General features: G+C 37.6%; 1 protein-coding gene and 1 pseudogene across 1 annotated transcript in view; one reads left to right on the top strand and one right to left on the bottom strand.

The window, feature by feature from the left end:
- The window catches only part of ADAMTS19 (ADAM metallopeptidase with thrombospondin type 1 motif 19), a 237,973-nt gene that overhangs the window by 188,664 nt on the left and 23,431 nt on the right, over window positions 1-25,878 (bottom strand). The window contains exon 3 of the mRNA XM_042905726.1: window positions 1,784-1,949. Within this exon, the coding sequence (XP_042761660.1) occupies window positions 1,784-1,949 (166 nt within the window). The remainder of the gene's footprint in view (window positions 1-1,783; window positions 1,950-25,878) is intronic.
- On the top strand, window positions 25,778-25,873 carry LOC122202833 (annotated as a pseudogene).

Here is a 25,878-nt window from a genome sequence, read left to right as displayed (position 1 = left end):
GCAAACTCAGTAGATCACCCAACCGATAGTTTGACACTCCGTGCCTGTGCTTGACCTAAATAGGTCAAATGATACAGAACAGTCATGCCTTAAAAAAAAAAAAAAATAGAAACCTATGAGCAATGTTTGTCAAACATGAACTGTGTATTTGTGCCTTATAAAACTATTAAAATTAAGAATTTTCTAGAAATCCTTTCTCTGTGGACCATAGCACACAAAGCCTTGTTTGTGTCATCCTGTACATGAGTAATTAGAACAGCTGGAGCTGACTACGATTTGAAAGTTGCACAGCGCAGATATTTAGTATAACCCATACAAGACAATTTCCTTAAATGGACTAAATCCAAGTTGTTGCTATCATTCCTCAACACAAGAGCCTTTCTTTGGCTTGTTCGTAATGCTATGACTTCTGTTGAGCAGTTTTATCTCCTTTGTGCCTGTATTTCTTAGAACAGAGAAGAAGGATGTGTTTCACTTAAATTGGCTCGATCATGTACAGCAAATAGTGTGGCACAGAGGTAGGTGCACTTAGGCCCTTTTGAAGACGATTCCCATTCAGACTGATACCATGAGCTTTCACGAGGGAAACAGAAGTCACACATTAATTTGAGATAAATATATTTAAACAGAAATATATTACAATTCTTTCTGAATCTGAACACCCCAAACGAGCAATGATATGAACATCCTATCACCTCTGCAAATGTTACTGACTGTCACAAGTCATATACCTAAACTAGCCTCAAATACCATAACCAATTTTAGATTTGGTATCTTGGCAATAACCACACTCACACCTAATTTTAAATGTGCAAGTCAAGTTTTTATGTCTTTACACCAAAACTTCTTCAATAAATTCCTATTTCCTCAGATCCTAACTGGAAATATTTCTTGTATCAGTGAATAGTCACTGAGATGTCTGGATTAGATGTGTAAAAATTTTTCCTAGGGACACTTCTAATTATTTTTTGAAAGCTGGCTATGGCTTTCAGGTCTTCCTTACATAATAGAAATCATTCATTTTCCTTACCGTTCCTGCTAACACACATACCTCTGCCAAAGGAAGTAAGAAAGCGGACAAAACAGTCAGCCCCATTTTATTTCTGTGAAGAACTGGCAGACAAACAAACAGAGACTAGGATTTGATGGCTGGAAATGTTTATGAGCTTCTGAAAAGTCCAGATTTAAGGTATTTTGATACTGAGAGCAAATTCAAAGAAATAAATCTTTACCCTTCTTCTTATTACACTGTTAATTTTAACCTCCAAGATGATTTTTACTTGGGTCAAACAGGAAAAGAAAAGAAAAAGAAAAAGAAGAAAGAAGTAAAAGAGGCATCTGGTCAAAGGAAAGAGATAGCTATGATGTTCTCAAAGAGGTGGACTAAAATAAGGCCATGAGCTCACAGTATTCAGTTTCAGAAGATCTCGAATTCTCTCGGTATCATTTCTGTGCCAATGAGGTGAATAGCATACTACAAGGAACACTTCACAATTCAAGAGAGATGCATGTTATGTATTAATCTCTGAACCCTTGTGAATTTCCATTTTTTGACATTAAAATGTAGTACTTTGTAGAAAACTAAAAGAGAAGTCTAAAATAGATACGTTTAATTGTTATTAACCGAAGAGACTCCGCATTTTGAGCAAGTATAAAACTAGAAGAGTGATGGATGAACAGAGGGACAGACGGATGGACAGATGGAAGAAAAGGAAGAAAAACAATTTAGTGTATTCATCTCACGTTGCATATTTGTTAAACCCCTTTCAGGAGAAGGCATTACCTGAAATGATACCACAGTAATGACTGTGAGGAGCTGACTTCTCTGTGACTTTTTCCTCCATGGACCTTTTCTGCCTATATACACGGTGTGGGTGACCCGTTATGGCCATTGTATCATTGAGTGGTTCAATAAATATGAAGTCCTCATTGAGCTGTATAAATCCCATCTGGAATATATAACATAAAAAGATATATAAGAAATACTATTTGAATAAATTACTTTCTAGGCTTTCCTACCCACACACACTCTATTTTCTTTCACATATGTGCATACATTCTTCTAGTGAAGCTATTTCAGCAACCCGACTAATAAGGTAACTGTCTTCCCATGTTATTACTTCATCTTTACATACTTTATTGTGCTAGCATAAACTTCATTTAGTTAGACTTAGCCTGTGTGGGTGGGAGGCTAGATGCCAGCAACAGATGCACAGTAAAAATTCTGGAATGTTAAAGGCTCACTTTGGGAGACCCATGGGGTCACTTACATGTAGGCATGTACAGAAGAGCAATACAGTTTTTAATTGCATGCACCACACTGTCCAACATTTCAATAATCACTATTTAATAAAGTAATTCATGTAACATGTCAAAGCAAATGCAGGGGACACAGCATTGAAAGTATCGTATAAAATATTCTTAAAGGCTTCTACTAAACATTTTTAAAACCTCTGAACAGTAAATTACAGAAAAAAAAATGAATCACTTACATAAGCATGTTTCATTTCATATAATGCCATGTTTTTAAACTTAGCCAATTGTGGACAGAGGGCTAAAAACTGTAAAATACGTTATTATCAATAAAAAGAACTTACAGCAAGTAGGTATCCTTTTATTATATTGAAGCTAAGCCTAGTCATTTCTTTCCTTCCTTTTTTAGAACATAAATTTATATTATAACTAGGAAAATATTCCACACAGAACATATGACTTGACCTTTTCCATTTTTATTATTTTACTCTACTGTAATATATATTACTTGTATAAAATACATATGATACATATATTTGACCATTCTGTTAACTCTTTAGTAAACAGTTTTGACGAAATAATCCCTCGGAACCTGCATTGTTCACACCCAATCTGCTATCAAAGTTCTTAATTCTGTTTTGCATTGATCATATAAAAATCACATACAGTTCATTTCAATTTGATCCACTAGAACTAGCACAGTAATAATATACTTACTTCTTCAGATATAGTAATTCTTCTAAACTGAATATTAAGAAAAATTGAACCTACACTAAAAAAGTATCTTTTCTTTAAAAGCACAGAAGAGACTTTTTCTCTTGTTTTAATTATTAAAGTGTATTGCATCTTCTCTACCGGAAGACCAGGGGATTGCTAATATGCTATCTCATTTTATTCTATACCAAATTGATGTTACAAGACACCTTAAGAATAATCTAAAAATACTTCTCACTTTTTTACTGCATTTTTATAACACCAATAAAAATCTCAAGTATTAGAATAATAGTTCCATCACCTCTATCTGTCCCCTTCTCTTTTTCTGTTTCTCCTTCTCCTTCTCTCCTTTACACACACACACACACACACACACACACACACACACACACACACACACAGGCTGGAGGTGGGGATAATGGGGAAAAGATTTACTGTGATGATTCTTGTAAAATGTCAGGCACATATCATACACTTGGGGCATTTGTTATGTAATGTTAATATGACTTCCAATGAGTCCTTTTATTTTCCACACATGGTTTCATTGTCTCACATGTAAAACTAGGTTGAATTTTAAAGTAATTACAAGAAATCCAAACAAATTTTCCTCGGAACCTAATGTGATAGAAAAAAAGGACAATAACAAATATTTAAAACTTGAAACAATAATCACTAAAGATGTAGGAGTACATCTACACATGGGTGGAGGATGGATCACGGTATATATTGATCCACACTGTGAAAACACAAAAATATCCTACTCTTATCTCATATCAGTATGCTTCTGAGGTTCAGTCAGTACTGAAGGTCACTAATAAAACAGTGTGGCTGATGATTAAAACAGTAAGTATTATGATGCTCACTTAGAACATCTCAAGTAAACATGCTGAATTTCCCTAAATCATACATTTATAATCTGATATTCTTTCAAAAGGTTATAAGTATTAGATTTAAAGCAATAAATCAAATAAATTTAATTGCATACTATCATATAACATTTAATGACTTGCAAAAGTAGATTTTGGACTTAAGATTATTCGGATTCATAGTCTACTACTAGCTAAATAACTCTGATAAAGGTACAGTGACTTTATCTATACAACAGCCCCATAGGGTCATCTGGAACATTCACTTTTGAAAAGCCCATGTAATGCTCCTTTCATAGGATCTGAGACTGGGTAACCACTCAATAAATGTCCACCATAATTTTTATTTCATTAATTAGAATAACCAGAATAGGGCGCCTGGGTGGTGCAGTCGGTTAAGCGTCCGACTTCAGCCAGGTCACGATCTCACGGTCCGTGAGTTCGAGCCCCGCGTCGGGCTCTGGGCTGATGGCTCGGAGCCTGGAGCCTGTTTCCGATTCTGTGTCTCCCTCTCTCTCTGCCCCTCCCCCGTTCATGCTCTGTCTCTCTCTGTCCCGAAAATAAATAAAAAACGTTGAAAAAAAAAAAAAAAGAATAACCAGAATAAATCAAAACATCCAAACATTTGACTGTGAACTGAAGACCTCAAGAGTCCAAGGAATCAAAATTGACTCACCTTTGTATCCCCATATTACCATGTTAAATATTTTCTAAAATAGAATTTTTTAACATGGGATTTGGAAACCTCTTCATAACAGAATTATCTCCCGTGTTAGAACTTTATCTCTAGGCATTTTTAAAAATGAGAAGGCTACTTTGGAAAAGGAAAAAAAAAACGTTGGAATAATTATAAATGGTGACTCACTCATTCAATACATATTTACTGTCTGACTACAGTGTGCCAGACTCAGTTCAGTCCAGGGAAGATTTAGCACCAAGTGCTTAGTGTTCTTTCTGCAGGGAAGGAATTTCTATCTGAGACGAGAATACTATCCTACAGCAAAGGGAATGCTCTAATGACTTACATTAAAGCAGAATTAAAAAAGTCTTGAGGTTTTCTGTGTCACCACAAAAGCCTCACTTTCTCACTAACCGAACAGAAATGCATATCTACGCTGTGATTTTACAAGCCATGGGAGAACACGAATCTCTATTAACCTCTGGGCACCAGGGCCCCTGTGTTCGACAATCCACAACGATGCAGCAATCACCGTAGTGCAAGCATTGTCCTTTCGGTTTTAGGAGGAAAGAAAACAGTATGTGAACGAATATCGCACGGCAAAACATCTAAGATAAATGCAAGCTTTATAAGCATTTTTCTCCCAGATTGCTCTTAGATTTTTCAAAATGATTTTCCCTATTCTGAGACACTTCACACAAAATTTGGAAATGAAATTAAGTTTAACAGGTGTCCCTTACCTTATTTCTGTCATCATGTGCATATTCTCGTATGGTGGCATCTGTTCTTTTGTCATCAAATGTTATCTTTCATTTCACAATTTAGCAAGAATTTCAGTATTTTGCAAATTTACCATCACTTACATTAAATCAGTTACCGCTCATTTCTTTTCTTACTAGTTCTGACATTTTATTGTTCTCTTTAGATGCCTCTGTGCTTTATTAAATAAACAACCAATCATACTGATCTCCATGTAGATGCTTTGACATTGTCACTAAATTCTAATCACAACATGAAATTTGATTTGGTTCATGTGCCAAATACACTGTTGGTGAATTGCTTCAATTAACCAGTATAAATGTTTCATGTGTTCAAATTCAAGTTAATTACGGTCTATTAAATAGATCCCAAAACTCTAATGTAAGCATAACTTAAAAACAACTTAAAGGGGTGCCTGGGTGGCTCAGTCAGTTGAGCATCAGACTCTTGATTTTGGCTGAGATCATGATCCCAGGATCGTGGGATGGAGACCCGTGGGGCTTCATGCTGAGCATGGACCCTGCTTAAGATTCTCTCTCCCTGGGGCGCCTGGGTGGCGCAGTCGGTTAAGCGTCCGACTTCAGCCAGGTCACGATCTCGCGGTCCGTGAGTTCGAGCCCCGCGTCAGGCTCTGGGCTGATGGCTCGGAGCCTGGAGCCTGTTTCCGATTCTGTGTTTCCCTCTCTCTCTGCCCCTCTCCCGTTCATGCTCTGTCTCTCTCTGTCCCAAAAATAAATTAAAAACGTTGAAAAAAAAAAATTAAAAAATAAAAAAATAAAAAAAAAAAAGATTCTCTCTCCCTTCCCTCCTTGACACAGGCACTTGTGCACACACACACACACACTCTTGCTGAAGAAGAAGAAGAAGAAGAAGAAGAAGAAGAAGAAGAAGAAGAAGAAGAAGAAGAAGAAGAAGACAGAGAAAGAATAATTAGATAGCAACATTTTCTAGGTAATGTTTTCTAGGTAAGCTTTCAATGGACTGGCTTAAATTTGTATGAGGTTCATACTGCATTTTGTGAGTCTTTGATAATGTCCTATTTCAAAAAGTATAGAGTATACCATAAGAACTCAATAGCATAATTGTTAAAGGACATGAGGAATGTCATAATAATCATCATAATTTCAGGATATCAGAAGAGCCTTGAGTGATAGCAGAATCTGGATAAGATGAGGGCAAGGTTGCTCCCTAGGAGAGGAGATATTAGGAACAAAGAAAAAGAGGATGTGGAGTCTAGCTAACAGTTAAGGAGACGCCTGGCTTGTGCAGAGATGTGGGAAAATGTAGCCAAAAAACAAGAGGAACCCATATAACTGAAAACATCAAATGACAAATTTCTTAACAGGAAAGTCCGAGTCCTGAGGTTCTGAGGATGATTACTGTCTGACCATAGGTATAGTGGTGAATTAGTGAGATACTGAAAGAGGCACATGTTTTCTTTCTAAACAGCCGTTAGAGAAAATGCTGAAAAGACGTGGCATCATGATATGCTTGTAAAAACACTGCAGACAAACATCTGGTGCTCTACATGACCTGAACTTTGGCTTTATTCCCTTAAGTATCTTCTTGTATGGCAATGGTATAGTATGTATCTTAGTAAGTAAATAAAGCATCATATAGTCCAGAGTGTAAGCATTTGGATTGATGTAAGTTGAAACTTTCTTGAAAAAATGTCATCTTCAATATTACTATGAATAGGAGCGATTTTTCATGCATTTGTGTACTCAACACACACACGCAAGTCTATGAAAATACACTTATGACATCTTATCTATCCTATTGTCTTAAAATACTACCCTTCTCTTCCTGACTCTATTCTTTTGATGTTTCCCCTTTACGCCCACAGGGGGAAACTGTAAATCCTTAATGAAGATATATAAGGTATAAAAGGTCATGATAAACTCTTGCCTACCTCTCCACCTTTATTTTTACTACTTAAACTTTATATATAACCATAACAAACACATTTTAACTGTGTGAACAAAGTACATTTTAACAGTTTTCATCATACGTTTTAGTTGTATGCTCATAACTTGGTACAGTGCACATGCTGCTTTCTCTTTCCAGAAAGTCCTCTTGGTTGTTTCTTACAACCCAGCCAGTCCTGTCCTCTCTTCAAAGTAATCCTTGCCTCCCTGATCCACTTCTACACTGTACGTTTCCTGTTGTTCCACTATTAAGTCCACTCTGGTTACGGTTTTCGTGTGTCTTTGATCAGACCACGAACTACTCTGGGGGAAGGCTTTGGGCATAGTGCTCGGCATCACAAGGCCTGGTACACAGCAGGAGCTCAGGAATGTTGCCTTTAACTCAATATATTATTCCTTTTTGAGATTAAAAGAAAGCACATCCACTCACTGTTCTCAACAGCATCTACTCCATTGACTCCACTTGTAACTCCATCTGAGGGGAAGTCACTACTTGATTTCTCCCCTCTGGCATTCCCAATGTTGCCTTCCTTGGGAGCCCAAGTTCTATCTTTAGGAAAAGCTCTCATGTGACCACATTGTTAACATTATTCTGTTTTCTTTCCTTGCCAAAGAGCTTCAGAAAGCATCGTGAAACTACGAAGGTAGAAGGAAACTTAGAAATCATCCGGCCATCGCTGGAGTTTTAAAATCAAGAAAACCAAGACTGAGAGATGTTGCACAATGTGCAGAGAATCACACAGAGAGTTCATGTGAGTGTCAGGACTGGAATCTAACGCTCCCAATTTCCAACTTTGTTTTTGGTTTTAATACATCTTTCTAAATTTGCTTGCTACCTGCATTCTAGTTTCCCCCACTGAATTCTGGAAATTGTTCTGAGGCCACCCACAATTTCCTGTCCTTTGTTCTCCTCTCTAAGGCATTTGACCCTTGACCATTTTTCTCCTCCACGAATATTACATTGCTGTAGCTCTCTTCTCTAGCAACTGTTTCTGTTTCCTTAAACAGGTCATGGTCCTCACTCCAAGGCAGGTCTTTGGTCAGCAAATGCTATCTTCATTTATCCCTCCCAAAGGTTTTAGAACACCCTCTACAGAGACAATACCCAAATCCCCAAACCTCTTCTCAGCCCAATGCTTCCATATGAGAGCCACGCCCCTCTTTGCTCACTTCTCACTATCTCTCTTGAGATGTCTGATGGTTCTCCCAAACCAGGGCCTGTCTCTGAGTTTGTATCTCTGTTCATGACTCCAACTTTTTTCTAGTTACCGAAGCTGAAAAAATTGAGTCCTTTCTCTTCTCTTTTCAAACTTCTTTTAAAATAGGTAGAAGAAAACAACAATAGAAGAAACTAATACGCTTGTGTATCAGACACTGTATATGCTTGATTTCATCTAATCAAATAGCAAGCTTGTGACACATATGCTAGCCTCACCGGTTTTACTGAAAAAAGTGAGTTTCAAAAAGATTTATTGTGTCCCAAGGTCACAAATCAGTATGTGGTGAAGACAGGATTGAAACAAAAGACGGCCTTTGTGAGGCTATCTGAGGAAGCCTAGGCCCTGCCATATGACTATTATTCCAAACAACTCTCATCTTTAAAACATTTTGCACTGAGGATTTGACATCAAGCACAACACCTCACAATTGGGAGACGTCCAACATTTGATATCCATAGTGAGGCCAGGCCCCATCCCTTACAAAGCAGAAGACAGATATACTACATTAGGCTCTGAACTTTATCTTGAGCTGACTATTTAATATGATGAGACATATAAGCTGCCGAAGGCACAGGGGCTTTCTGAGTGGGCTGAGGGTTCCACCTCCAGGCCTCCTTCAGTGCTATGTGCCCAATGACTCCCAACACCCCCAAGGCAGATATAGGGACAATATTTCAACGTGTTAAGGTTTTAGTTTTTCTTTCCTTCTTCCTTTGTTTTACAACTCTCTTTTCTATTTTTGTTCTTCAAACGTCTCCTGATTATAAAACCAGAACTTTTAAATAGCAGAACATTTAAAATATATAATTAAAAAAAGAAAATCATTGTCCCAAATCCCATCATACAGAATTACACAGGTATGTGTGTGTGTGTGTGTGTGTGTGTGTGTGTGTGTGCATTTCTAGTCTATTAACATACATACAGACACACAAGTATATATGTGGGCATGCACCTGTGTGTATGCATAGATGTGCCTCTACACATGCATACATGTGTTAAAGTTTTATAATCTCCTTTATTTTTCCATTTAAGAACAGCTTAATAGCTATTTTGTTTCTTAACAGCATTAAGCAATCTCTAAAGTCCTGGCTTTTAACTGCTGAATAACAGTGTATCCTCTAAATATATCATAATTTTATTATCTATTCATTCATTGGACCCTCTATTCAAAAATTCTTATGAACATTGACTTTATTTAGCCAGAGGTCAGGGGGCAGCTGTGATCCAGGCTGGCAAGACTTGTCACCAACTTACATATACTCCAGGAAGGGATACAATTTGCTATTTACTCAACTGGGTCAAAGTAACACACACAATTGCTCTATCACTATTAATAAGATTTACATTGACAGTTTATACACTTATTTATGTCTGTGTTCTATTTCACACACACAAAAAAACAAGGTTCAAATATAGCCTGGAAGTATACCCCCCAGATACCTAAGGGACAAAGCAGAAACTGAAAGTGACCATCTGAAGAAGATGAATTAGTCCTCTTCAAAGGGTAGATATGAGAGATCCAGAGAGACTGAGGAGCATCTCTGAAGAGGACAGCCTCCCCAAAACCCACAAATGTGGCCCAGGAGAGACGGGAAGTCACCATGTTACGCACTTGTCAAACATAATGCTCAGCACCACTATCCCATGACACAATTACAATGCCATGACACCGTCACCATACCATGACACCACTGGTCACCCAAACATACTCCGCCTTCCCTCCTCCCTTACGGTTACTGTCCTAGAGGAGCCAGAGGAAGCTCAGTGCACTGAGCAGGAGGAATGGAAGTCCTAGGTGGGGAAATAACAAGGACTCTTGACTTCACTCCCCCTTCTTCACTGCTTGTGATTAGCTCTAAGCAAGCCACCATGTGAAGGGCATGGGGCAGGGAGATTTTAACTTTAAATCAATTTAGATGGTTTAATGCTTTGAGTGTGAATATTTTAATTACCAGACTTTTTGTGACTAAATTTACCAAGTGACTTCTCACACCCTAAGAGTGAACAACACCAGAAAGAAGACGGGGCGGGGGGAAGGGGGGAACAACAACCACCCCCCACGTTCATTATGATATCCTTAAGTCCTATTTGGTCAATGAGAAGTTAATTGTGTACAGTAGGAATTCAGGGGCCAAGTATTACAAGGGTTAGAGAGTGATGTGGAGAATGTCTTTTGGGTGAGGTGACATCTGAGCAGAGATCTAAATATGAGAGTTGGCCAGGCCAAGTTATAGGGGAGAAGATTCCAAGCAGAAGGAGAAACAAAGATCCTGAGATGGGACTGACATAGCATGTGTACGGAAAAGCAAGGTTACTAGGGCTGGAGCAGAGAGATCCCCAGGAAAATAATGACTGGAAAGGAACCCGAGACATTCCATGGCGGTATCACTTATCTGATTCATATTCAAAAATAAACCCTGATGAAATCCTCCTGTGGTTTGTAGACTATCTATCTTTTCTGGGACACTGGTTACAGATTTTACTACGGGATGCTTCATGATGAACTTCTATGCTGAGTACTTTCAACAGTCGTATTTCATCTCCGGAATAATTACACAGAAATACATTTCACTCCCACAAATGAAAGAAAAATATGCATTCTCTCCCACTTTATTGAAAACCATTGCCCTCCTCTAACTTTTCCCCATAGTTTGACAGAGATAGGGATTTTAAAACAGTTTCAAAATGTTCCTTTTTTTATTTATTTCAATCCCAGTTAGTTAGCATATAGTGTAATAGTGGCATTAGGAGTAGAATTTAGTGATTCATCACTTACATATAACACCCAGTGCTCATCCCAACAAGTGCCTTTCTCAATGCTCATCACCCATGTCCTTTTTGACTCCATTACAGATAAAGAACATCATAAGTAAGATTATAAACAGAAGCTGTTCTACGTTGAAGATGTGAAAAGTAGTAAGAATCGTACCACTTTTTTTGGTATAAATGGTATAAAGACGAAAGTGAATGCTCCATCCTAACATTTAAGTGTCCGAAATGGGTAACTTTTTGTTATTAGGATGGTTAGCTCAGTTCTCATTTTCTAGTCTAATTTTTGCTTATATCAAGAAAAGCCATTAATTTGGTTTTCATATACTTTCCAATATTCATTCACTTTAATGAATTTTAAATTAATCCCTTGGGATTTCTATGGATTCTTTAAGCATGCAAAAAAGGAAGTTGAGAAACAGTGAGCAAACTCAGTTTTAAATCTACTTCTAAGCTTATGTATCAGTCCGGCCAAAAGCTGTTATGTTCTACTGTATCTTCCTGATGATTATTTAGTATTTGTTGTAAATGTACCTACTGAACACCTGTCCCATGACAGTATGCAAGGCACTGAAGATTCAAACTGAAAAGAGATTTAATCCCTGTCTTCATGGACCTCATCCATTAGGGGGAAAGACAGAAAAAATCAGGCATTCAGACAAATGTACTTAAGAAATTGAAACAGTGAAAAGTAGCATTGAAGAAACAAACACAGATCTAAGAGAAATAAAGCAGAGACTGAGTTGCTAGAGAGAGTGGCCCATTATGACCTTTCTAAGGAGCAGACATTGGAGACAAGACACAGAGGAGCCAGCTGTATGAAAAAGACTGTAAGCAAGAGAAGACTGGTGTATTTAAAGCAGCAGATGCCATCATACATGAAGACTATGACCCTGGAATACACATGAGAGGAGTCCAATAGATTGACTTGGTGTTTATAAAAGCGTATACTTTTTAACTGTTGTTTATAACAACATATGTTTGTGCTCCATGTTTATGTCACAGTAAAACATATTTTAAAAATGAAAACCAAAGGATAAATAATGTAACAGTATTACTTAGCAATAAAGAGGCAAGGAACGTACTAAAAGAATGTTGAAAGAGGTTGAAATGCTCAACACTTGCTGGGGAGGCCACTGCTGTAATTAAAGCAATAAATAATGGTGGCATTAGTGAAAAGTCTATCAGTGAGGAGGGCCTAGAGATGAGCCAGGCCACCGTTAAAGAATCGACGGGGAGATTGAGGCAGTGGCAAGAGTCACAGACAAATAATGATAGCAACAAAAGCAGAACAGAGGGTTGTCAGGGCATAATTCATGGAGAGCTCTGAAGACTATGATAAGACATTTAGATTTTATTTGAAATGTAATTGGAAGCAAGGGACAGTGGATGGCATGTTTAGATAGAAATTTTTCAAGAAAGCCATTCCTGTTCTTTTTTTAGAAAACATATTATAAGAGGGCGCCTGGGTGACTCAGTCGGTTAAGCATCTGACTTTGGCTCAGGTCATGATCTTGCGATCCGTGAGTTCGAGCCCCGTTCAAGCCTGCTTCATATCTGTGCCTCCCTCTCTCTCTCTGCCCCTCCCTTGTTCGCATTCTGTCTCTCTCTCTCTAAAATAAATAAACAAAAAAAATTTAATAAAAAAAAGAAAACAAATCATAGGGTGACAAGAGTAGAATCAGGAAGCCCAGTTAAAATCAGTTATCACAATTAGTAGAATCAGGAAGACCAGTTAAAATCAGCTATCACAGTTCAAGCACAAGCCTATGGTGACTAGAGCAAAAAAGCAACACATGGTGGCTGAACTAAGAATGTGCAGAAAAGTAAATACATTTGAGATGAATTTTAGATACTCATACAAACCGGAGGGCAACCACTCTAATGTGTTAACGGTTTAGATGTTGGGATATGGAGGGACAATAACACAGGGAACTAAGGATGACTTCAGAGTTTCTGGCTTAAGTACTCCAGAATGGGAGATACAGGTCTGTAATTGACATGTAAATGTAAGTACTAAGGCTAAAACAGATTTTAGGAGCAGAGATTCCAAGTTTCTGATGGGATCTTATTAGATGTGATACATCTGTGACACATCCAAGTAGAGAAATCAAGTAGACAGTTGGAGTATGGAGTTTAGTGCACAGTTTTGAGCTGGAGACATATGTCTGAGAGCTATCAACATAAAGATAATCTTTCAATCCATAGGGAGGAGTGATGTTACCCAGAAAGGGAGTATAGAGAAAGGGCAAAAGAGAGCCTAAAACCAAACCCAAAGGACCCTAACACTGGGAAAGAGAGAAGGAATCAGCAAAGGAGACTGAAGAGGAAGGGCCAGTGAGCTTAGAAGAAAAGTAGAAGCTTGTCGATTTTTTGAAATAAGAATTAACCCTTTCTAGAAGTGGCTTCAAAAGAAAAAAGCCTGGGTGGCTCAGTGGGTTAAGCGTCCAACACAGTTGGTGAGTGACAGCTGAGAGCCTGGAGCTTGCTTCAGTTTCTGTGTCTCCTTCTCCCCATTCAGCTACCCCACTCATGCTCTGTCTCTCTCTCTCCCAAAAATAAACAAACATTAAAAAAAAGAAAAAAGACAGGAATAAGCTCTCGTTCAGTTCACTCCAAAGAAACTACTGCCCTCACCCACACTGCTCAGGTTGAAAATGTAGGAGTTCTACACAAGATGGTCAAACACATGTGCTCATGTTTCTTTTAAATTCAACAGCAAAAACCAAGTGGAAAAACACTCCCCTGCCTACATCAGTCAGGGTTCCCCCAAAGCCTAACAACATGACTTTTGTTTTGTAGCAAATAAGAGAATTTTACATGTTTCATTTTGTTGAGTCATGAGGAGAATTTGAGTTTGTTAACTAACTCTGCTTGCCCTATGGAGGTTTTTGAAGTTGGCTTCCAGCTTGCGGCTCACCCTAGCACTTAATGAGCTGGCGCGTATAGTCAGTGGTACACCTAGTTGTTAAAGGGTTAGTCACTTGGTGATTGTGCAGACCCACTCACCATGGTGATGAGCCCTCACTTATCTCATGCGATTCCAGCCCAGTTATGTGCTTCAAGCGCGACCGAATGAGACCACTGAGGAAGCTGCACAGCTGTGATGTGGGGAAGCACTCATCACTGCCAGGTCTTACTGGTGACCTCACAATTAACGGAGATGTTGCCAACCTCCTACATACCCCCAGGGAGTGGATGCGAATTCAGTTTACCATGGAAACAAGATGAGTGGAGCAAACTACTCAAGGGCCCTCCAATGGTACTCACAGACATGGAAAATGTGCTGCAACTTCTCTTCCGGATTCAACTAAAGGTCAAATAAATAAAATAATGAATGTATTTGACATTTACTGAGTGCATACGATGCATCAGCTAATGTGCCAGATGAAGGAAATACAGCAGCGTACTGAACGTTTTCAAACAGACAGTCTTAAGTATCTTTGATAAGACACACAGTCTCCAAATTACAACGGTTCGATTTAGGATTATACAGCTTGACGATGGTGCAGAAGTAAGGAGCGTTCAGGAGAAACCATACCCCACGTTCTGAATTTGGATCTTTTCCTGGGCTGGCGACATGCATATGACGCTCTCCAGTGAGGCCAGACAGCACGAGGAACCACAGGGACCCGTCAGCCACGCCATCCCAAGGGTAAACAACCAACGTGCCTACAACCATTCTGCACCCACAGAACCATTCTGTTTTTCACTTTTAGTACACTATTTAATAAATCACATGAGAGAATCAACATAATATTACAAAATACAAACTTTGTATTAGATTTTTTTATTTTTATTTTATTTTATTATGTATGTATGTATGTATGTATGTATTTATTTATTTATTTTCCCAAGTGGAGGTGTTCTGAACATATTTAAGGTAGGCTAGCTTAAATGATGATGTTCGGGAGGTTAAGTGTACTAAATGCATTTTTGACTCATGACGTTTTCAATTTATGAAGGGTTTATCAGGATGCAACCCCATCACACATCAAGTTGTCCTTCTGATTTTAAGTCATCCTTCTCATTTGCATGCACATCAGCAAAGTGTGTTATTATTTTTCCATTTAGGATCCACAGGAAAATCAAATATTCTCTCCCACTCCCATTTTGAATGGCATGAAGTAATATCTAAGAAATTATATTGGTGTTTTACCCTCCCACAGGGAAAAATAAATCTTGTACCAAAAATGTTCTTCTTTACATGGCTGTTTCTTACCCTCAAGATGCCCGAATGCCAATCTGGGACTCAGCAATGCTAAAAGAAAACATTTGAGTGTCTTTCCTCCCCACCTTTCCCTACCCACTCTTTAGTCCTATCAGTGAGAACACAGGCTCAAAAAGCTACTGTAATTATCAGGCTGACTTAAAAGAGGTTACTTTAAGAGGTCATACATCTATAGAGCTGAAAAGGTATGGTATGAAACAGGAAATCCAATGCACTCTGCATATACCAAGCCACATCAGGAAGATTATGTCCATGCATCACGTCTTAAAAAAGACATTTATAAACAAGAGCATATCCAAACCAGAAATCAGAGGTCATTTTGTTCCAAATTCCACCCACAGAAGAAATCATCCATCAACACCTTTGATAAATATTTAATATTCTGCTTATGCATTTCAGTCACTAACAGAGCAGTCACTGCTCTGAAGCAATCCAGGCCTCCAATGGACAGGAGTAAGTCTCAGAAATATTTTCATAAAAGGTTCAGAAATCATGAGTCCTGATTCTACACCCTAAGCATCTATCCCCTTTCAAATATATGACAAATACACTCATGGCCTCTCTCTATGTGTCCAGTTACCATAACCATCTGTGATATGAAATCTGTCTTGATCTTTTCATTTTACTTGGAGGCTCTCTAGTTGACAAATGTCATTCTTATGTTTGATTTTTCTATGACTTTTAAGTACAGAAGTGAATGTTCAATAAAAAATGTCTAGCATATAGGATGAGTTGAAATAACAGACTATAAGAAAAGTAACACATTAAGAACCTGCTACAGACTGGTTTAGGAAAACAAGAGGGGAGGCGTTTTTTATTTATTATTAATCATTCTTTACTATGAAATACCTCAAACTTTCAGAAATATATAGGATAATAGAGTGTCCAGGAATCCATTCCCAGTATTTAACAAATGTTAACACATATGTACTACAGATAATTTTTTTAATATAACAATTTATTTTTTTTAATGTTTATTTTTGAGACAGAGAGAAAGAGAGAGAGAATGAGTCGGGGAGGGTCAGAGAGAGGGAGACCCAGAACCTGAAGCAGGCTCCAGGCTCTGAGCTGTCAGCACAGAGCCGACGTGGGGCTCAAACCCACAAACCACAAGATCATGACCTGAGCCGAAGTCAGACACTTAACCAACTGAGCCATCCAGGCTCCCCAAAATATAACAATTTTCTTGATTCAGTTGAAATGGACCTACACACCTTCCCAAAACCAAATCCCTTCTCTTATTGCTAAGAGATAACTACTACACTGAAGATGTGTGTATCTTTTGCATTCCTGTTTTATTTTTTTAATGTTTATTTTTTTGAGAGAGGGAGAGAATGAGTGGGGGGAAGGACAGAGAAGGGAGACACAGAATCTGAAGTAGGCTCCAGGCTGTGAGCTATCAGCACAGAGCCCGACATGGGGCTCGAACCTATGAACCACGACATCATGACTTGAGCCAAAGTTGGACCCTTAACCGAATGAGCCACCCAGGCAACCCTACATTCACATTTTAAATTTTCACTACCTATATATGGTCTTTACAAGTACCACAATTAGTAAGCTTGGACCTATTTAAAAGGTTCACTCTGGTGGCTATACTGAGGATAGACTACAGATGGAGAAAGGCGACATGACATGATGAGAGGTTATTAGCATCTCAAGTAGAAGGAAGAGCTTACAATGTTTGAATGTGCACTCTGAAAGAAAGAAAGGAATTCAGGACCACAATCTGATTTTTGGCCCTTGCCAAATGACCATCAATAGGATGAAAAATAATGTGAGGAGGGGCACCTGGGTGGCTCAGTCAGATAAGCGTCCGACTTGGGCTCAGGTCATAATCTTGCAGTTTGTGGGTTCTAGACCAGCATCGGGCTCTGTGCTGACAGCTCAGAGCCCGGAGTCTGCTTTGGATTCTGTCTCCATCTCTCTCTGCCCTTTCCCCGCTCAGACTCTGTCTCTCTCTTAAAAAATAAATAAAACACTAAACAAAGATTTAAAAGAATAACGTGAGAAGAGGAGAGTTTGGTGTTGGAGTGGGAGAGATGATCACTTCAGTTTGAAAGATGTTAAGTTTGATATTATCTACTAGACCTCATGTTGAAATATCAAGTACATAGCTGAACTTGGAGCTCAACAGAGAGGTCTAAATTAGAATTACCTATTTTGGAATCACTGGCATATAGTTGGCATTTAAGCTATGAGACTGGGTAAGATCCCGGATTAAGTGCACACAGACCAGAAAAGAAGACCCATGACTGAACACTAGGTCATATCTGTTAGGAAGATGCAGAGAAGAATGATGATCAATGAAGCGGTCCAAGAAGGAACAGTCAGGGAGGTATAGGGTCCTGGATGGCAAGTGATAAAAACATGTATTGAGAGGGAGAGACAGCATGGGGGGCTATTTCCAATGCTGCTGAGGGCAAAGTAAGATAATGTTAATAAGCAAGTACTTAAAGATTCTTAGCACTTGCAAATTGTGAAGGAAAATTACTGAATAGGCTGAGGCAAAGACAGAATGACGTTTCCTAGAAATCTCTTTCTTGTTTGATATTAGTATTCTTTTTATTTTTTAAATGTTTATTTATTTTTGACAGAGAGAGAGAGAGACAGAGAGAGAGAGAGAGAGAGAGAGAGAACAAGCAGAAGAGGGGCAGAGAGAGAGGATGACAGAGAATCTGAAGCAGGCTCCAGGCTCTGAGCTGTCAGCACAGACTCAGGGCCCGACTCAGGGCTCAAACTCACCAACAGCGAGATCATGACCTGAGATGAAGTCAGACGCTCAACCAACTGAGCCACCCAGGCGCTCCTTGTTTTATATTAGTACTCTTAAGATACCTTCATTTAAATAGTTAGAAATCTACCTAAATATCCATATCCGAAATGATTAATGAGTTACTTTTTAAAAATTACTGTACAATATCTCATTTAAAAGAAAACAAATGCTATCCAAAACTCTGAAAACTTTGAAATGCAAAACATTTTGGATTGAGAAAACATTTGGAATAAATATGACTGCATCAAAATGATTCTGTAAATGACAATCATAAAGACCCTAACACCTAAATGAGTAAATGGTATATGTATTTTACACTGAAGATAAACAAAAAGAGAAAGACGTATGGAACCATGGTTATTAATTTTCAAAATTCCAACAAACAGGCATGAGTGCACTGTTACATGAAAGTCAAATGTAAAACTAGAGCATATCAAGGGCTGAGAGGTTACTGGAATAACAAATACTCTGAAACAGCGCTGGTGGTAGATTAATTGCTATGAACACTTGGGAGAGCAATTCTGCACTATCTCTCAAATGAAAATGTGCATACTCAGTGTCTTGGGAGTTTCACCAAAAAGAAATACCTGCACATGTGCAGAAGGGAGAGGTCAAGTTCAAGACTGGCAGTGGAAATAGCTTCTCATCGGGCTCCGTGCTGACAGCGTGGAGTTTGGAGCCTGCTTTAGATTCTCCCTCTCCCTCTGTTTCTCCCCCACTCATGCTCCGTTTGCCTCTCTCTCAAAAATAAATAAACATGAAAAATTTTTTAAATTTTTTAAGAAAAGTGGGGGCACCTGGGTGGCTCAGTCAGTTAAGCGTCCGACTTCGGCTCAGGTCATGATCTTGTGATTCGTGGGTTCAACCCCTGGGTCAGGCTCTGTGCTGACAGCTCAGAGCCTGGAGCCTGCTTTGGATTGGGAGTCTCCCTCTCTCTCTGTTCCTCCCCTATTCATGCTGTCTCTCTCTCTCTCAAAAATAAATAAACATTAAAGAAAATTTTTAATGTTTTAAAAAAATTGCTTCTCATAATTAGACAACAACGTGCATGACCTCCATGTGAGTCAATCTAAAAGAATAAGATGGCTATAAAATACATGTTTTTAAAAGACAATCATAGTGGTTCAATGTTGACTCTGAATTCTCTCAGTAACCTGGGATGAAATGACACATCAGAATGCACGGATTTACTGGAAGGGTTATGGATTTTCTTATCTCATTACCTACCGAGACCTCAATTCCATGTGGCCAGTATTTATTTTATCTTTCACAAACCAGAAATAAATTATTTTAAATAATTATTTTTATTTGGTAGACTCAATAGAGGAATTTGAGCACTTTTCATTCAACATACAAATTTGAGCACACACATTCAATTGTGTGCCTTTCACTCAATATTACAAATTTATTCTTAGCTTGTAAAGTACTTAGTACAGTCCCTAAAAGGCTAGCCATGCACATTCTCTTTTCATTTCTGCTTCTTACACATTCTTCTGAAATTTTTGAAGGCCATATAGGAAATTGAAGGTTACCGGAAAACAAGCAAATCAACCCATCATCTCCGCGGGTGTGTACATTATAGTTACTTCGATCACTTGGCCGTGGGAAGTCACTGTGTCATTTATTTGTACTTGAATGGGGAAGTGTCAGAGCCCTTTTGGAAATCAGATCCTAGAGGCCACTTTAGCACTAAAAATTTGAAAGGAATTTGGGGGGAAGAATGTTAGTGAGAAACTTCATTTAACTGCTCAATCAACCAACAGACATTTCCTGGAATGCAAGGGGTAGGTGTATACGTTTTCCTTCAGATGTGTTTAAACAAATTGATAACAAATAGCACATGGGTATACTACTTCTTATGTTAACCTAACTTAATATTCCTCCTTTATTTAATTAATTAAAAAATATCTAATAGGTAGCATTTTAAAAAGTCTAGATGACTATTCAAAGCATTGACCAAAATATTTTCCATTCCTCATTTCCATCTCACTTCATAAACACATTTAAAGCCCTTACAGTGAGGCATTCAAGTAACTTACTGAATCTTAAAAAGTGAAGATACAGGGCGCCTGAGTAGCTCAGTCGATTACGCGCCCAACTTTGGCTCAGATTCTCATGTAATCTGATGGTTCGTGAGTTTGAGCCCCACATCGGGCTCACTGCTATCAGCACAGAGCCCACTTTGGATCCTCTGTATCCCTCTCTCTGCTCTCTGCCCCTCCCCTACTTGCACTCTCCCTCTGTCTCAAAAATAAACATTAAAAAAAAAAGTGAAGATACAGAAGCACTGAGTGGTTATGTAAGGTCACACAGTAGGATTGTAATAGGGGAGCTTGGATTCAAACACCGCAGCCTGCCTCCTGAGTCCTTAATGTAAAGGAGCCAAGGAGCTCCATAAGCTAGTGTGTTTGCTCTTGCATTCCATTGCAATTAGTAACGACTTAGGTTTTTTTTTTCCCCTGCAAACTAAGTATTAGGCTTTCAAAACAATTATTGTTTTAGCTGCGTGTGAAATGAACTTTTCCTAAATGGACATTTTTGGTGTTTGGGATATTTTTTAAGTTGTAGCATATGAAATTGCTTTTTATTGTACATCAAACATTCATGTATTGACAATTTTATATAATTCAACCTATCTAGAACAAACCTTAATCGTAAAGGAAAAAGCAGAAGATGTGGACTGAAAGGCCAAACTCCGTATCTACTCCATCAGATGGAACCTGTGTCAGCTTAAGCAATTAATATAACTTCACTGGTTCTTATTTTTCTCATTGTTAGAGAAAAAGTACTGAGATCTGTTGATCATGGCTCCTGAGAAATTGCCAATTTAACCTGTAAAAAATTCTCACCAACTGCAATGTTCAAAACAAACACTATGAACTATTTTAAATAATAGTACCAGAGCCCCCATCACAGAAGGTGGACGCTTTCAAGGCATCTGCATAACTCAAAATATGCTTCCTAGAAGATATGAAAACAGTCTCAGGGAATTACAACTGAACTGTTTATCCATCCAGAGCACTATGAGCCAATGGTCCTGAAAAAAATCTCATAAAAGATAAAATGGAAGCTTTGGGATCACTGAATTAAAAAAAAAAAAAAAGTAAAGCTTAAGTGCCTTGCAGTTCCGTTTGAAAACTGAAGCTGCCATACGCCAGTAGGTTTGGAAATGGGCTTCTTCACAGTGACTTCATTGAGCGTCCCACCACATGCTACTGAGATAAGATCACCTTGGTTACCAACAGGACCTTATAGACTAACACCTTTCCAATCAGAGAGAGATGAACCCAAGGAACAGTACAGAAAAGAGAATTCAAGACGCAGTTTCCTCTCCCTTCTGCCACACCACCTTTTCTTTTTCTTCTAGTAATAAGTTTTCAGATGAGAAGACCCACCAATTGCTCTATTTAAGCGTATAAATTGCACTTGACTTTTCATAATAGGCACTCAATACATGCTAGCCCTTAAGTGATAATGACATCAGAATTATCTACCGATTTGGGTAGTAAACCAAAACTATGAAATGAAGCTAAACAGTCTCAATTGTAACATTAAGAGCCTGATCTTCACGGACTACTAAGGACTACTACGGAGGCTTTGTAACATTTTTGAATGTATTCTATACTCTGGATTAACTTCCTTCAACGCCACTCATTGATTTAAAGAACACTCATGCCAAACTTGGTTCACTTTTCAGCCTTAGTTGCTGGGCTGATGTCTGGCAGATAAAAATGGGTGTGAGTGTCTGTATAAAGCTTAGCCAGGACAAAGGCAACATTAAGAGTGAAATTGAAGCAACTCTCTTCTATCTTACAAATAACCATTTCCTGTCCATTAAATGAAAGGATATACATGAAAGCACTTCACCCAACTATAAATCTCTATAGAAAGTGAACTATTCCTGTGCTCTACCTTACAGAGTCTCAAGTACTTTATCTCTAGATAATTACGATTTTCAATTCAACATAAAAGCCTGGTATATTTCCTTTGCTAGGCCTGTTAAAAGGATCTCTAACAGAAAGTAAATAAAACCAGCGGCCTGAAAATCACACCACCCACACAATACAGAGTTACAACATTGCCTCATGCTTTCTTTTCGTCTTGCAATTTATCTGTGACTTATTATTTATTCAACTTATCCAACATGTAGACTTCAAATCCATATATGGGTATGAATCCCTTCAGGTTTGATTCAACAACTACCCAAAGAATACATATGAATTACAGTTTTAACTCAGTATATGTCAGAGTAAATTGCTTTAAAAAGCTAAAGACACATGGTTTAATGAATTACACTCTTAATTAGTAAGAACGCAGACCACCCTTGCAGACAAACTGAGATTAATTATTTCAAACTGAATAAGTTCATCTAGAAAACGTCTGGAATTCAGTACAAGTACCAAGAGAAGGGATAAACGTATTTATTATTCCACATACATAAAAAGAAGAAAAATGCAAAACTTTAAAATTCAGTTATATTAGTTAATATATATGCTAATTGTATGATATATGTTTATATGTTATACACACACACACACACACACACACACACATATATATATATATATATATATATATATATATATATATATATATTATGATCCCTGAATAGAAATCTGTCCATTTACAACTGGATCAAGACACTATGCAAGATGGTGAGCTGGATCTGTCCTATGTTATTATAAACTGTATATATATGTGTATATATATATATATATACATACACACACACACACAGTTACTATAAGACAGACTTTTAGTCTTAAAAGCAGACCTCAAAGGCCATAAAATAGAAATACTTAATACTTACCTACTACAGAGTGAGTTTTTAAGCAATTTTATTTATAGAACTTTAAAATGGTAAGACTAACTTTATTGTTGAAATACACTTTTATTTATGTAATAAATAACATCGTATGTTGAAAAAGTACCATCTAGCTTTGGAAATCCTGACTCAAATTTTTCTCTGCAGGTTGGCAGGGCCCAACTATACCTCTGAAAAAAGAAAACGATCAAGCAGAGGTTGTATAGACATCTAAGAAAGAAGTTGTAGTTGCCTCAACTTTATTCTGATCAGTAATGACTATATGGGAAAGACTATCGCATTCAAGTTGCATGTGTAGTAAGCTAAATAATATTTGGACCCGACAGGGGTGAGCAAGACAATGCTAGAGGCAAAGGAGAAAAGAAATGATATCTTCTTCTCCCTCCTTGCTTCCTTTCCTCCCTCCTCCCTCCCTCCTTCCCTTTCTCTCTCTCTCTCTCTCTCTCTCTCTCTCTCTCTCTCTCTCACACACACACACACACACACACACACTCATTTATTGTAAATTGGCATTACATTTTGTGACCCTTCTAGACTCACTTTTTAGTTTGAGTAGGTATTGCACAGCTTCATAGCATTTTCCACGTATGGGATCACATTGTCTACAAATAAAGACAATTCTACCTTTTCCTGTTCTATCCACATGTCTTTAATTTTTTAGTTTATTTACTTTTGCTTATAGTACTGGTTAAGATCTCCAGTGCAATCTTAAAAAGAAGCGGTCAAAATGGGCATTCCTGTGTTATCGCTGATAATATACAGTCTTCTACGTTTAAAAATAATGTCAACCATGGGTTTTGTTTTTTGGGGTTTTTTTGTAGATGTGCATTAAGTGCTTTTGGTAGGTACAATTTAGTCTTAGCTTGCTGAGCACTTTTACCATAAATTAATGTTGAATTTTGCTAAATTATTTTTCTGCATTTACTGGCATTATTGTATAGTTTTTCTCTTTTATTTGTTTCATACAGTAAATGACACTGATAGATATTTTTAAGGTTAAGCTATCCTTGCATTCTTGGGATAAACTCTTTCTGGTCATGACGTATTATCCTTTCATATATTGCTGGCTTTGATCTGTTCATATTTGGTAAGAATTTTACTGTCTATGTTTCTGTTGGATTCCACAGTAGGTTTTTTTCTTTACATTATCTTTATCTGTTTTTGATATCGGATAATGCTGGCCCCATAAAAGTATCAGTAAGTGCTGTGTCCCTTCAAATTACTTGAAATAATCTGTAGTATTTCATCTTTAGATGGTTGATGACATTAACTAATGAAAGCCTTTGGACCTGGAATTTTCTTTGCGGGAAAAATTTTAACTACAAGTTCAATTAAACTATATTTAGGGCCTCACAGAGGTTCTTCACTGTTTTGTTTTGTTTTTTAATTTTTTTAGTGTTTATTTTTTTTGAGAGAGAGAGAGACAGAGACAGAGCGTGAGTGGTGGAGGGGACAGAAAGAGGGAGACACAGAATCTGAAGCAGGCTCCAGGCTCTAAGCTGTCAGACCAGAGCCCAACATGGGGCTTGAACTCATGAACTGACAGACCATGACCTGAGCTAAAGTTGGATGCTCAACTGACTGAGCCACCCAGGCACCCTGGTTCTGCATTGTTTTTTAAGTCAGTTTGTTAATATGTATCTTCCAAAGATTTGCCCCTTTCATGTAATGTTGTAAATTTTCTTGACATGAAGTGGTTTATAATATTTCCTTATTATAATCATAATTTTAATTCCAAAGAAACTTTTGTGAGTCTCCCTTTTATTCCTAATATTGATAATTTGCATTTTCTTTTACTTTGATCGATAGCAATTCTATTGTTCTTTCCAGAAATTTTTTCTCCACTTTTTCTGCTTTATTTAACTTCAATGATTTCTGTTCTTAAATATATTATTTCCTTTCTTCTATGCATTTTGGTTTTAATTTGCTCTTCTTTTCCTATCTTATTTCCTGACATGAGTATTTAATGATAAAACTTTTCCCAGAAGTACTACCTAGCTGTATCCCATATATTTTGATATGGTATTCTCATTTTCATTCATTTCAAAATATTTTTTAAGTTCCCTTGTGAGTTTTTCTTTGATCTATGCATTATTTGGTAATGTACTGTCTTACTTACAATTTTATACTAATTTTGAGATATTATTTTGTATCTGATTTCCATTAATTCCACTGCTGCCAGAGAACACATCAATTAAGTTTTCAGTTATTTGAAATTTGCTGAGAAGACTTTAACAGCCTCACTTATGATCTAGCTTGATTACTGTTCTATGTGCATTAAATATAAAATTTTCACAAGTGCCAGTTAAAAAAAGTGGGTTGTGGCATTTCTTAGTTTTCCCATTTTTAAAAACAAATTTTTCTATTGGTTCTACCAATTACCAAATGTGAGTAAATATTAGAAGAAAAAATAACAGTCTGACAATACCAGGAGTTTGTTGCTATGGATGTGGGAAAATACACAGCTGGCAAGAGGAAGAAGTATTATAATCACCATGAAGAACAATTTGATAATATATAATAAACATGAAGATGTGTATCTTCTAAGCCAACATATTACCGATAGGTACACACTCAAGAGAAATTCTCACACATGTGCACACCAAACTCACGAAAAGATGATCATTATTTAGTGCTTATAACTCCAAAATATAAAAACAAAAGGGGAGGGGGAGGCGAATGAATATTTATCAATTGGAGAATGGATAAACTATACTGTATACAGACAAACATTACAGTTTGAAGGGTGGACAAGATGTGCTCGCTTCAGCAGCATACACGCTAAAATTGGATCAACACAGAGAAGACTGGCACAAGGCTAACACGCAAACTCATGAAGCATTCCAGATTTAGGAAAA

The sequence above is a fragment of the Panthera leo genome, chromosome A1 (assembly GCF_018350215.1).
Source record: "Panthera leo isolate Ple1 chromosome A1, P.leo_Ple1_pat1.1, whole genome shotgun sequence".
In the NCBI taxonomy this organism is placed as follows: domain Eukaryota; kingdom Metazoa; phylum Chordata; class Mammalia; order Carnivora; family Felidae; genus Panthera; species Panthera leo.
Note: the sequence above shows the minus strand (reverse complement) of the source record. Positions and strands in the feature narration are given on the sequence as shown.